Source organism: Morone saxatilis, unplaced genomic scaffold, assembly GCF_004916995.1.
Source record: "Morone saxatilis isolate NCDOM2014 unplaced genomic scaffold, NCSU_SB_2.0 Contig2, whole genome shotgun sequence".
NCBI classification, from domain to species: Eukaryota; Metazoa; Chordata; class Actinopteri; family Moronidae; genus Morone; species Morone saxatilis.
The window spans coordinates 24759468-24772823 of NW_023339762.1; the positions used below are offsets into that span (position 1 = coordinate 24759468).

Sequence of the window (13356 nt, forward strand, 5' to 3'; positions counted from 1 at the left end):
AACCTTCAAATATTCCACATCTTTCATACATTTGTAAAGCCAGAAATGCAGTTAAGAATCCAGCCTTTCAACATCTAGCACTCACACTTGCAATTTCTTCAGAAATTGCCTCTCATTGGCATTCCCCTTCATTATTTCACGTTCACAATTCCTTCATTAATAGTGTAGAGCACAGAGACTCCTAAAAACATCCTTAGGAACTGGTTACATCATCGACAGCCAAGGGAGCAGTCTTTGTTGTGAATTGAGCAGATTTGATTTCATGTACTGTACTGACACCCTATGGTTGTTTGCGGTAAGTACAACACCTGCAATAGGTCTTTTATAATTAAATGAACAACGTGACGATACGATGATCTGTATATGATGTACTTTAGCTATACAACTCCAGATAAAAAGGTCTCACCTGTAGGATGGAGTTTAATTAAAGTGTTGCCACTGTTGAGTCTATTAATGTGATGGTGATAATGTGTGAGAACTTTAAAGACAATTAAAAACAGTTTTACAGACAGCATCCACACATCAAACTATACCTAGACTCATGGTTATAAACTCAAAATCCAAGGACACGTTGAGTGACAATTTCTTTTTTGTATTTCAAGAATTTTGGAAACAGCATGCGCAAAAACAAACAAAAGAAATACAATAATTAAACATGCAACATCAATGAAACATAAAGTTGGGCCAGCCAACAGATAATTCTCACAAAATACAAGATTTAGAAATAGATGAACAAAACAACAACAACACAAAAACATAATAATAATAAAAAAGAACTGAGGAAGAACACAAGTTGATAGGCTGTTGTTCCAGTACAGAACCAGCAGATGGAGGCATACAGTGTGAGATTGGTAACACAGCACATGAACATATGAAGTGAAATGGAAAACTAACAGTCTCCCTCGATAAAGTATCTTAATCTCAACGTACCTCTGGTTGAATGAAGGTTAAATAAATAAAAAACCCAATGAAAACTCCGTACAATGAAAATGTTTGATTATCATTACCTGGGTGAAATTCACCAACAGCCATAATGTCATATTTATGTCGTTTAGGCTGGCGATCACAACCTTGGACACTGTGACAGAATGAATGACAAGTAAAATAGGGCACACAGAATTTCTATCGTCCCAAGTACTCAATCTGTTCAGGTGAGTCCAAAAGGCACATCACATTGCAAACAAAGAAGGTTGGTTAGCACACTCTGGTAACATCTGTAGTTTCAACTCACTGCCATACACTGGTGCCTTTGTGAGAAAGGGGAAATCACACCGTAATACTGGTACACACTCTGAAACATCATTTCAAGCCCTGCTTTTAAAATCCATAATTTCTCTTTTATTTCATTTAAATAAAATTCAGGCCCCAATACATCACAACATGTCGAGGGAAGGTCATGTAAAAAAAACAAGGAAGAATCCAACCAGTATGATGACTAAGAGACATTTATGATGAACAAAATAACATGAGGCAATTTAAATCCAAAGAAATTTAAACAGCAAATAAACATGACTGGTTGAAATAAACCATAAATGACAACAAATACAGTAAACGTTTTTTTTTCCTTCCTGTGCTAACAAAAAGGCAAAGCAAACTTTGAATACTGCATGAAACAGAGATGGTTGTTATAATAATACATAGTCAATACTCTGTGACTTTCCCTCATCAACAGTTCTCATACATCCGTAAAATCAAACTGTTTTAACACTGATTTGTCCGCAAAGGAATCTCTTTTTGAATGACCTGAGCTGTACCAAGTAGTCTGCATACAGTGCATCAAATTACAACCAAATACTGAGTACATACAATACACCCTAGCTGTCAAGTACATACTCTAATTCTTCATTCATTATTTGTAACACATTTGTGCCTCTATCTCTAACACCTGCCTCTGAAGTCATGTTTTAAGATTGTTGTGATTTCAAGGCCATTTTTTTCATGTTTGTCTAGCCATCTGTTAGCTACTAAACATAAAAAGAAACACAGGACGTGAATTCAAGTTGTCCTCAAAAAACAAAGTCAAGAGGTCAAAAAATATCAACTCAGACTAACTGTGCTACTGCAAATAAGTACGGAAAGAATTATAGGTAGTGTTTAGAAGTGTTATTAGTCTCTATGGATGCCCCTTTGTGCCTACTGTCTGAACTGGCTCGCTGGCTGTGAACTATGACCTCACTGTAGGCTCGTACAGTAGATTGGGTCGGGTCAATTACATCACAGTGTCAAGGCATAGCATGGCTCATCGTGGCAGAAAACAGGAAGTAGCACCTGGTGGTGATAAAGAGGTTAAGGGCCTGCACTGGAAAGCAACAAACGCCTGTATGCTAGTTTAAGTAATGTAAAAAGACATTTCTTTAAATGACACGTGTCTTAGGGGGTATTATACACTCTTTGTTTAGTGAAGGCAGCATGAGAATGAAACCATGACACAGAATACTGAGTCCAAATAAATGCAGCAAAATCAAGTCCAGAATGTGGATCCACAATGGTCAGAACCTGGCATGATCACTTCCCTGATCCACAATGTGCAGGACAGACACATGGGCTGTCCAAACACGTCATGTCCTCTCATTTTAAAAGGTCCAACATATACTGTTCATATTGTTCCTCACTTTATTACGCTGTCTCTGATTGGACATACTGCAGCTGATCTGGTTCTGTACTCTGAATAGTCTAGGAGCTGTATCAACAATCCTGTCATTCAGTTTTTCATGAGGGCAACCTCTTCAGGTAGAAATCTTTATTAGCCATCTCTTCCCTTCAGTTTAGCAGGACTATCTCTCTGCTGTACACCCTCAGTGACTTCCATGGGAAGTATTGTCAGATTAGGCAAAGCAGGCAGGCAGGGTCAGTGGCATGACTGGTTAGAGCTACAGACCGGGGGCCGGGGGCTTCAGCTGTGGTAGCTGGGCACAGCTGCCTGTTTCTGGGAGAGCCGCAACAGCTCCTCCCTGATGGCCTTGATCAGGGAGGCAGAGGAGTGGGTAGGAGGAGATGTATCCAGGGGCGGCGGGGCTGACAGATAGCCCACCCCCGTGTCTAGGTGGACAGGGGGTGCTGAGGGCTCCCTGTTGCCACTTCTCGGCGTCTGGAAGATAGAGGAGGGCGAGTAGTCAGGACAATCCCGGAACTGAAGGCAGCAAGGAAGGGTAAGCAGAAGCAGAAAGAGGGAGAGGAAGAAAAGAGAGGAAAAATGTAAGAAGACTGGCAAATGATAGAACTAGAGTGGGAGAGAAAAGAGAGAACTAGAAGAGAAGAGCTTAGGACTACAGGAAAAATACATTTGTATATATATATAATTATGAGAGAGCTTAAAGAATAAAGCTGGCATTATTCTATATTCCAGAAAAAGGTCAAACATAACAACATCTGTCTCCTGATACTTTCTGTTTTCCTACTGATAAAATCCATCCTGATTTATTTTTTTGTTGGGGACTATTTTCAGCTGGTGCTCTAGTTATGCAGGATACAGTGAGGTGGTGTACTGCATGTGAGATCCACTTAAAATAAACTAAAGTGCAAAAGTTCATTGCATTTAAGGAACATGTCATCCAGTTTCTAATGGAACCGCCAGATCAGGTTTTGGATACACAGACATTTCTTCAACGAATTTCATTGTTGTTTTTTGGAATAAGGAAAATAAAAAAATCCCCCTTGGCTGAATGATTCATACTTTTTACAATTTTGTTTTCATTTCAAGTTTTAATGGATAGAAGACCTTAGTCTTAACAAAATGAAATCTGTGATTCACTCACTGGATCTTTTTCAGGCTCTGTCCTGGAGAAATTGTCATCATGGTAGTGGTTCCAGCCAATGCCTCCGTTGTGCCCTGGAGCAGCCCTGACCCCTGCTGGGTAACCATTCATCCGGCTGGACAATCCCACCTGCGTAAGATGATGGAGCTGGGCACCTACACAAGCACGCACACACACACACACACACATCACATCAGAGCTACAATACCTGGGACTCAATCCTCAGCAGCACATTTAATATACTTTGGTACAATCACTACAGTCTGAAAAGCACTCTGTCTCTGCTGTGCAGCCCTCTGCATGGTGAATGCCAGAATCCATTTCTATTAGTCTAAGTCACATGATGGCAGCAGCATCACGCCAGGTCCTTTAATAATTCAACAGAGAGACAAGGCTCTTTCAGTTTGACAGGTTTATCGGGTGGAGGTGTGTTTGTATTAAGGAACAGTGCTGTGGCCCACATCCAGAAGTGATCTAAAATAAAGTGTATCAACAGCCAAACACTTGTTTGAAGACAATGAATAAGTTAATCAACCTTCTAGTGTTTTCCTCTAGATGTGTCTGTTTTTCCTTTCATGCTGAAACGTTTTATACTTTAATGAAGCTATATAAAAATGGAAACAAGATTAAGTCATATGTATGCAACATCTGAATCCAACAGTATTAGTAGGCATGAAAAGAAATATATGCTTCCCTGTGTCTGTGTGTGTACAGTTTCCATTGTACCTGTAGTTCCTCCTACTGGTCGTGGTCTGGCAGATGAGGGGAGCTCATCAGCGTAGAGGCCCCTGCTGGAGTACAGGCTGTCTGGCTGAAGCTGCTCACACTGTCCTGCTGTCTCTCCTGGTGGCAGGTAGCTCGAGCCAAGGCCCTGCCTGAAAGACAAAGAAATGTATTGTGACAAATTTATTGGAATTCTTCTGTTTCTGTCTCTACGCTGTCATATCAATGGACCCTTCATAATACAGAACATCTGTGTCCAAATCAGCTTTTTGTACAAAAGCAGTGACAATATGGTCATATATTGTACACTGCTGCATACAATTCTTGTATGAGTGACCTTAGGGACAAACGTGCTCATCAAAGTACGTCCACTAAAAGTGCTTGTTTTTTCCACTGACTGGCACAGACTGTTGTCTGAAAACATTAAGGAAAAGATCCCATTAGACATAGGTCTTTAGTTCAATCAGAAACAGCCATAAAACCACTATCGCTCGCCAACACTAATTTTACCATCACTGTAACATCATTACTTTATTCAAAGTGGACAAAATAAAACTCACCAAAACTGTCTCTTAAATACATCAATTGACCAACGTAGATGAGACAGACAGCAGTTTCAGTCGCTCTAATCTATTGACCGGCTATGTAAACAAACCACAGAGAGACTGCAATAGCAACACAGGGGGAGGGGGCGTGATGCCATTCTCTGTTCAGGGGACAATTACTGCACTATTTCTAACACAGCAAATAGTTGTTTGCTGCTATATTAATGTTTTAAATCTCATATAACCTTTAAAATTGGCCTCATGCAATTTATACATTTTTAAACAATTCACAATTTACAACCACAAAGTATAACTAAATGGCTGACAGCTGCCAATGATACTTTAGTACCACTGTGCTCAAATCTCTGGTGGTGATAAGTTGTTTGACCACATCATTTAGGGTTGGTTGGCTGCTCTGCTCTCTAGAAAATGAATTGACTTCATGAAAAAAACCTGCTGTGTTATGACATAAATGTGTGAGTGTGTATGGGTGCCTTGGTCTTTTTGGAGCCAGTTAAGAGACCGCTGCTTAGACCTAATCCATTAAACCAATAAAAAAAAGATGACTCCTCTTTCATTATTTATGAGCCACAACTCACTGAATGTACTTAGAAAAACATTCCCACTGGTAAAGTGGTGGAAATCAGGCTGTAAAGGCCTATAAGAAATAATTTTGGTGTAGGAGTGAATGGAGTGAATGTCAAATAAGCATATTATTTTTTAATTTATACATGAATGCTCAATTTTCATCAATCGCTCTACTTACCTTGATATCAGGCCTTGGACAGGAGGGGGGGATATGCCCAGATCAGTGAACCTCTGGAGAAGACAAGTTAAGACACACAGCGGAGAAAATGAGTAACTATAAATATATATATATATCTATTGAAATAGGGAAGCTAAACTACACATTAATGTTTACCGGCTCTAAGGTACAATCAATTTCTAAAATATTCAGTAAACTTTATGTGGTACAGCTTTCATAATATATCCAGATATATCATATACAAATATTGTAATAATGTAAAGAGAGCTCGCAGTAGATGTTGCTAGTACTAGTAGTACTGTGCCTATTGCTATGTAAAATGTATTTGGGCCATGGGGTTCACCTCATATGTGGTAGAAAACATTGTGTTTTTTTTTTCTACCAAACATGGTTTTATTGCATATCCTTCTTTTTTTACAGCTGACCTTTTACAGCATATTAAAGCACTGAACCTGCAAAAGCAGAACCAGCAAATAGCATTTTATGGCTCCACTGCTCACTGTAAAGTCTCTCTCTATATTTGTCACCTGAGGTGAACAGCGGTGTTGGACAGAGTAGTGATTAATGTATGTTGATGGCTGTAAAATGTATTTGAGAATGAGTATGCAAGTGAGAAGTTCCATTCCATAGCATTAATTAACCTATATATATATATATATATATATATATATATTATTTATTTTTTGGGGGCTTTTATTGATAGTGACAGCTGAATATAGACAGGAAAGGGGGGCAGAGAGAGAGGGGAAGACACGCAGCGAAGGGCTGCAGGTCAGATTCGAACCGTGGGCTGCTGCAGCAAGGACTCAGCCTCGGTACATGGGATGCCAGCTCTACCAACTGAGCTAACCAGGCGCCCTAATTAACCTATATTATAGGGACATGTTTAGTTTTAGTACCATTAAGCCACATATATTAACCTTGAAATACTATACTTGATTTTTTCCATTGAGAGTGGAATTGTATTGTTGTATCTATAAAATATTGATGAGGATTTTGAACAGTTATAATGCTTACAGCATGACCCTCACTGCTAATCTAAGAGTGATTTAATGGGGAAAGATCTTTACAGCTTCATGTAATATTAATATAATGCTCTGCCATCTCTAAACAACTTTTTTCCACATATAATGCCCATGAGTACTGAAAAACTTTAATCTAGCTGAGCTCTACCCTTCATTATGAATTTCAAAGAAGAGGATATGCTATAGATAACTTCTACTTCCTCTCCTGACAGTTCTACCCATAACATGAATCACAACAAACACAGTGTGTTGCACATGCTCAGTATTATGGAGTCCAGGCTTAATGTGTTAACAAACTGTGGCACTGCATAAACCAGCCTTTGTATGGTGCTGCTTTGCACAGACAAACAAATACAAAGTGCGAACACTGCGCTTATTATTCCAGCAGCCTTCAGAGCAGTTATATGACTGTACTTTCTTTGAAACCAGCCTACACTGACAGGAGCTAATGCCGCTCACACATATCCAGGGCATATTACCGTAGAGTCTTAGGAGTTGTCGATAGCAGCAGCTCCATGGGGGTGACAGATGGAGGAATACTTAACTGATTAGTTTGCTAAGAGGACGCGATTAAACTTGAGGCTAAAGGCTTCTTGCTGGGAATGAGCTAAAAAAGCTTGGGAAAGGGAGGAGATAGTGAATACAAAGGCTTTCACATGTGTCTATTCAAGTCTGCTGTTGTGCTATTTCAAATATAAACATGGAGCCTATTTCTTTTAGTCTGTCCCCAGATTAGTGACATGAACAGATGCACAACAGAATACAGCTTACGGGAACTAGCAAAAGCTTAGATACCATGGACAACCATTTGTTGCTAACACAGTTCTGCACAGTACAACATGAAAGCATTGGGGGTTTATACTGACTGAATGGTTAATGCTCTATCAAAGGTACCCTGTATGTATAAGCGCCAGGTTTGGCTACTTACTCCAGGGAAAGGGCCAAGAGCTGGGTAGGAGGGACCCCAAGGTCTGGGGCCACGGCCGGGAGGGCTGGAGCCAGGGGGGTTGGTGTTGACCCCTGGGAGAGTGATCCCTGCTGTGCTGCCCTGAGAGGTGGGCGACACTAGGGCGAAAGCATCATCCAGCAGTGAGTGCATCTGCTGCCGCGCCTCCTCAATGGAGGGCTGCGGGGGCATGTAGGGTGGTGGGGGAGGGGCGTGACCTGGAGGAGAGGAAGCGGGACCAAGGAAGACGTCATCTGTGGGGGAGGGGCTCCTGTGAGGGGATCCTGGGCCTTGGTCAGGGTCGGACTAGAACGAACACAACATAATTACAGACAGTTAGAGACCTAGAGGTTATACAGTCAGAGGTGGGAAATAACAACCTACACATACTTTGTTACTGTACTTACTTTTTTTAGGTCTCTCTATTTACTACTATTTTTATTTTTTATTTTTACTACTTTACTACTATTTTTATTTTTTATTTTTACTACTTTACAACTTTTTACTTTTACCCCCTACATTGTTACACAAATATCTGTACTTTCTACTCCTTATATTTTCTAAAACAGCCGGTAGAAATGTAGAGAGTACTAAGAGACTACTTTTATACTTTGATTACATTTCAGAGCCTGTACTTTTTCTTGAGTAAAGAAGTTCAATCAGTACTAAAGTAGTAAAGAATTTTCTTCCTCCTCCTGTACTACTCACTACGTAGGCCACATTGTTGACTCCTGGACACTTTCTGTAAGCAGCATCACTGTCTTCAGTGATGAGGTGGTCTTTGTCTGCCTCCATCATGCCTCCACTCAGCTGCTCCTTCATCCTCTGTTTGGGAGAGCGCCTCCCTCGACCACTCGGAAAAAAATGGAGAAATGTTAATGTACTTATCTCTATTTTTTATTTATTACACAACTATATACAAATAGCAACTTGTCCAAACAAGTGCAATGACCAAAAACATGAGCCCTAACCTTTTCTTGGATCCCATGAAGATGGAGGCCATCTGTGCATCTGGGTCCAGGATCTTATCGATCTGTATCTGTGCTTTCTGGTAGATGCGATCCTGGTCCTTTGCATCTGCGAGGCCACCTGTTGTGTCATCCATGGCAGGGAAGTCGTAGTGGCCCTTCCTCTTGGCACGCAGACGGATCTTGTTACGATGGTGCTCAATTTCAGACTTGTGTCTCAATGCTACCTGGATCTGAGGAGAAAATTACGTTGTTAGACAACATCCTTAACATCTACACAGATTGGATTAACTGTAAATGAGTTAAGACCTAAAACAGCAGGATTACAATATTTCATGCTCATTCACTGCACACAGTTAGTGACAAACCACAGGAACTATGCCAACGCCATAGAATAAATAATATTATGTATATTTTAAACAGCAAATTAGTTAATTTATTGTTCAAAGGGACTTACAACGCTCCTATTAGGCCTTCTTTATTACACCGATAAAAATAATTCCAGTTTTTGATCCCTCTGTACCTGACAAAGAGCCAATTTGGGGCCAAAGTTTTCTAATTTTCTAATGTAAGAGACAATTTAACAGGAACAGATGTGTGTGTGTTTTCACACCTGTTTGATCCAAATCAATTGATTCTCATTTCTTTTTAAATGTGGTTGCACTAGTTTGATGAATTTTCTAGCAACAAGTATCATTGTGCTGTCATGCTTCACCAGTATCAGTAAAAATTCACTCGACTCAAGAACATTTCTTCCAATTCATCCCCTTTAGAGAAAAAAGAAAGTTATACTTTAGAATTAAAGTATTTCTTAAAAAAAAAAAAGTTTTTGCCAAGCAAGAAAGTCAGAAGAGCCAACCTCTTTGTTAATTTGGTTGCTGTCAGACAGTTTGCCGTTGATGGGTGGGCTGTGCAGTGGTGGGACAGGCATGGGCTGCATGGCGATAAGCTGGACTTTGTTGGGGAGTCTCCTGCTTGCATCTGTTGCACGAGACATCCGATCAACATGTTCAAAGATGGAGGCTGAGGACAGCTGCTCGTTTGTACCATTCATAGGAGGGGGACCTGAGGAAGGAAGCAGGAAAGTAGAAAAACAGAGGTCATGACTTAGTCAGCACAGTTTAGTCATTCCAAGTCAAAATGCTACTACTGACTTAAACAAGGGGACAGAGCACATATAACTACTGCGTAGCAATCTCTACAAAAGATTAACCTTTTTATTCAGCTGACATGACTTAAAATACAACTTATAACAAAAGCGGGGAGTAAATGTTTCCAGTTCTAACATAATTGCTGATTTCTATTTGCAAAAGCTTAACTTCATTTCAAACAATGTTTTTGTTTGTTTGTTTGTGAAGCTGATACGCGGTGACTGACAACTCAGCAGACAGTGATGGATGGTGAGAACAAGCCAAGCACAAAACTACCACAGAAACTAACATACAACACACAGCTGCTGGAGGTCAAGCCTGAGGTCTATGGAGACACAGACGGAGAGACATCAAACTCTTACCAATTCTATTCTTGCCTGCAAACCACAACAGAAAGGAAACAGTTTTATTAAGGTGAAGGAGATCAAATAAAAGCACCTTAGATAGAAGTGGTTACTGTATGTTGACAATAAGAAAATAAAAAAAAAGCCTAGTGAGGTTGAGGTCTGGCCACCAGAAAAATAAAGAGGAGAAATAAAGAGGAGAAGCAAAGAGAGAGGGAAATGCAAGTGAGTCATCTAGAAGGATACATTTCCAGAACTGATAAAAGCTTCTCGTCTGGCCTTGTGAAGTTCATTAATCAAAGAAAAGAAAGGAAGGAGCTGAGAGGAAAACACACGCTGATCAAAACACCGGCTTAATGAGCAAAAAGAAAAATGGCACATTACATAATAATGAGCATGTCTCAACCTATGTCTAAACATTGTGGCAGAGCATATACATTCCCAGGCAGAGATTTATCAATAACAAAACAGAGACCATTCCTCTGTGGGTGAGTCAGGCTGTAAACTGTGTGCCTGACTGCCTCTGGCTCCAGCATGTAGTCTCTGAGTGACATTGCAGGCTTGAATCTATCAACAAGCTGTCAGATAGAGTAACTTCAGCTATTTTTTCTCTCCTATTCCCTTCTCCCTCCTCTGTCTGGACTTCTTTCGACCGCTGAATGGACTTCCTACCAGGTGTTTCTTTTACCTTCACTGTTCCCCTCTATAATCTTTATGTCACTGGTTGACGCTGCTGTTTTCCTAAGTCTTTCTCTGCTTTGTCTTTTTTCACCACTTCAGTCTCCCCTTTGCTCTCAATCTGACCCTCTTGTCAATCAAATCATCACAGCTTGAGTTGCTCTCTCTTTATCTCTTTATGTCTGCCCAATCCATTCAGTTTCCTCCTTCCCCTCCCCCCACGTGTTTGCTCTCTGTGTTTGGAATGATGTGAGTGTTTCCAAGGCCACTTGCCGTTTAAAACATTGATGGGGACCTTACGGGTCTGCTTGCTGTCGCTGGGCGCGGCGTAGGCTCTCCGGTTCTCCTCAGTTGATTCCCGCTCACTGGAACGGTCACTTACCACCGAGTCACCGTCTGACGGTGAGATCCTACCCGGAGAAGACACACATGAATAATAGAAGCCTAAGAACACACCAACATGCTGAAATCCCATGCATAAATGAAAACAGTGTTTTTCCAGAAAGGTAAAAGTCTTTTAAGAAATGATAATATGATTCACAATTAATTTCCTTGACAGCTATCAAGTAAGGAGAAACAACAAATACCAATCCCACACTTAACCAGTGTGTAACATTTAAGAGGATTTATTGGCAGAGAGATGTCAATTGTGCATAATTTTCCTCTGAACATCTAGAAACATCTCCGAAACTCAACTATAATGACATTTATTTATTGAAATCAGTAATTATAGTAGGTGCATGTTATCATAATTGAATGTAAACGATATAGACAAACTGACAGAATGCAAGAGTGAAGATCCCTCACTGTCTAGTGCATAAATAATTGATCTGAGGATCTGTCAAAAGCTTTTTGTCTGGTTGGCTGACTGTCCCAAATGAGGCGAGTGGAAAAGACGAGTAATGGGGTAAAAAACAAGCTCTGTTAAATATCTAAATAAATATCTTAATATGTATATAACGTGGAGGATTAAATCAGCTGTGAGTAAACAGTGTTCGACCAGATGCTGCATAAAGACAAAAAATGATCAGAACCTAGTGACCATCATTGAGTAAAATACTAGTCTAAAATGGAATGCTAATGTGAATTCAGGGCCTCTTTCTGGTACTTTTTGTGTTATGTAACCTGTGACAGCATAACGTATATGACATAACCGGATGTAATTTAATTCATATCTTCATATTCATTTAAACTGATCATGAACTGTTTTTCAAGAGCACTGACCTTTCTCGCCTTCGCCCACTATGGGACGCCTTGGTGGAGGAGGCAGAGTTTTTGGACATGGGAGTGGGGATCTCCCCGTTCTCAGATGGACTGAGGCCATCTTTAATGGACATGGGCAGGGGTCCAGGGCCAGGCCCTGGCGGGACAGGCTCCTGAATCACCATGACATCATCCTTACTCTGCTGGCCAAGGTGCAGCTTGGCAAAGTCAAAGCCTTTCACACTGGGAGCCTGCAACTGAGGACAGGGGCAGAGGAAATGGAAAGAGTGGAGGAATACACAGGGAATAAGGATTGGAAAGACATATGGCAGAAGTTATAGGGACAAAGAGGGTGTGATATATAGGGCATATTCAATAATATAGAGTTCACCATCTTTAAGTTGATTTGAATTTAAATGTGACATTAATCAGCAGTTTAAAGGTTTAAACCCACGGTGGCAAATATACCATAAATTAGGCCAGTGACTAGCCAGACTGAAATTCTCTCCAGACCAAGAGCTGTGAGTGAGTGGAGTGACATCCAGACAGATTAAAAGACAAGTTTTGAGTACATAATTAAGCTGAATGACCGATGAATGGGTGTCCAGGAGGGAGACTCAGACAGACAGGGATTAATGAAATGAATGAAAAAGAAAGAGGGACAGGGAGAGATGTGGGGAAACATTGAGCCGCTTCCTTCCCTTTGCGGTGGTGGGGGATGGAGGCAGTGAGACTATGGGAGTGTAAAGCCCTTGGGACTTTCTACCAGCAAAGGAGTAAACAGAGGATGTCAGATCTCAACTCAAACACCGGTCCTTTGACACTGAAATGTGTATACAAGAGAGGAGAAGAGTGACATGACATGTTCTTGTTAATTCTCCGAATTATATGTAGTCACTGACTTTATTGATGCAAAATGTCTGGCTTAGAAGAGGCTCTTTGGTATAAAACTGCTAATCCAGTGTGATGCTTGCCAGTATGAAACTGCTAATCCAAAGAGAGAGAGAGAGAGAGTGCATAGTTTGTGTATGCTGCTCTCTACGGCATATAAACAAGGCCAGCTGCTTGAAAGGGAAAGCACTGAAAAAGCTGCAGCTGAAATAGTAAAAGCCGTTTCATTATAATTAACACGCTGACGCAGAATGAAAGAAAACACACAGCTACTGATATCTCCCACACATTATATACTCACTAATTACTATTTAGCCCTGTCTAATTGTAAATTGGGCGAATCACAACCAACAGTCGATAC

At 40.6% G+C, this 13356-nt stretch overlaps 1 protein-coding gene across 1 annotated transcript in view; it reads right to left on the reverse strand.

The window, feature by feature from the left end:
* Window positions 1-583: 583 nt before the first annotated feature.
* The window catches only part of LOC118330961 (UPF0606 protein KIAA1549-like), a 37396-nt gene continuing 24623 nt past the window's right edge, over window positions 584-13356 (reverse strand). The window contains exons 14-24 of the mRNA XM_035665715.1: window positions 12126-12361; window positions 11175-11311; window positions 10242-10256; window positions 9588-9793; window positions 8732-8961; window positions 8469-8613; window positions 7743-8066; window positions 5790-5842; window positions 4482-4630; window positions 3756-3910; window positions 584-3130 (exon numbers count right to left, since the gene is read on the reverse strand). Of these exons, the coding sequence (XP_035521608.1) occupies window positions 2894-3130; window positions 3756-3910; window positions 4482-4630; window positions 5790-5842; window positions 7743-8066; window positions 8469-8613; window positions 8732-8961; window positions 9588-9793; window positions 10242-10256; window positions 11175-11311; window positions 12126-12361 (1887 nt within the window). The 3' untranslated portion in view covers window positions 584-2893. The remainder of the gene's footprint in view (window positions 3131-3755; window positions 3911-4481; window positions 4631-5789; window positions 5843-7742; window positions 8067-8468; window positions 8614-8731; window positions 8962-9587; window positions 9794-10241; window positions 10257-11174; window positions 11312-12125; window positions 12362-13356) is intronic.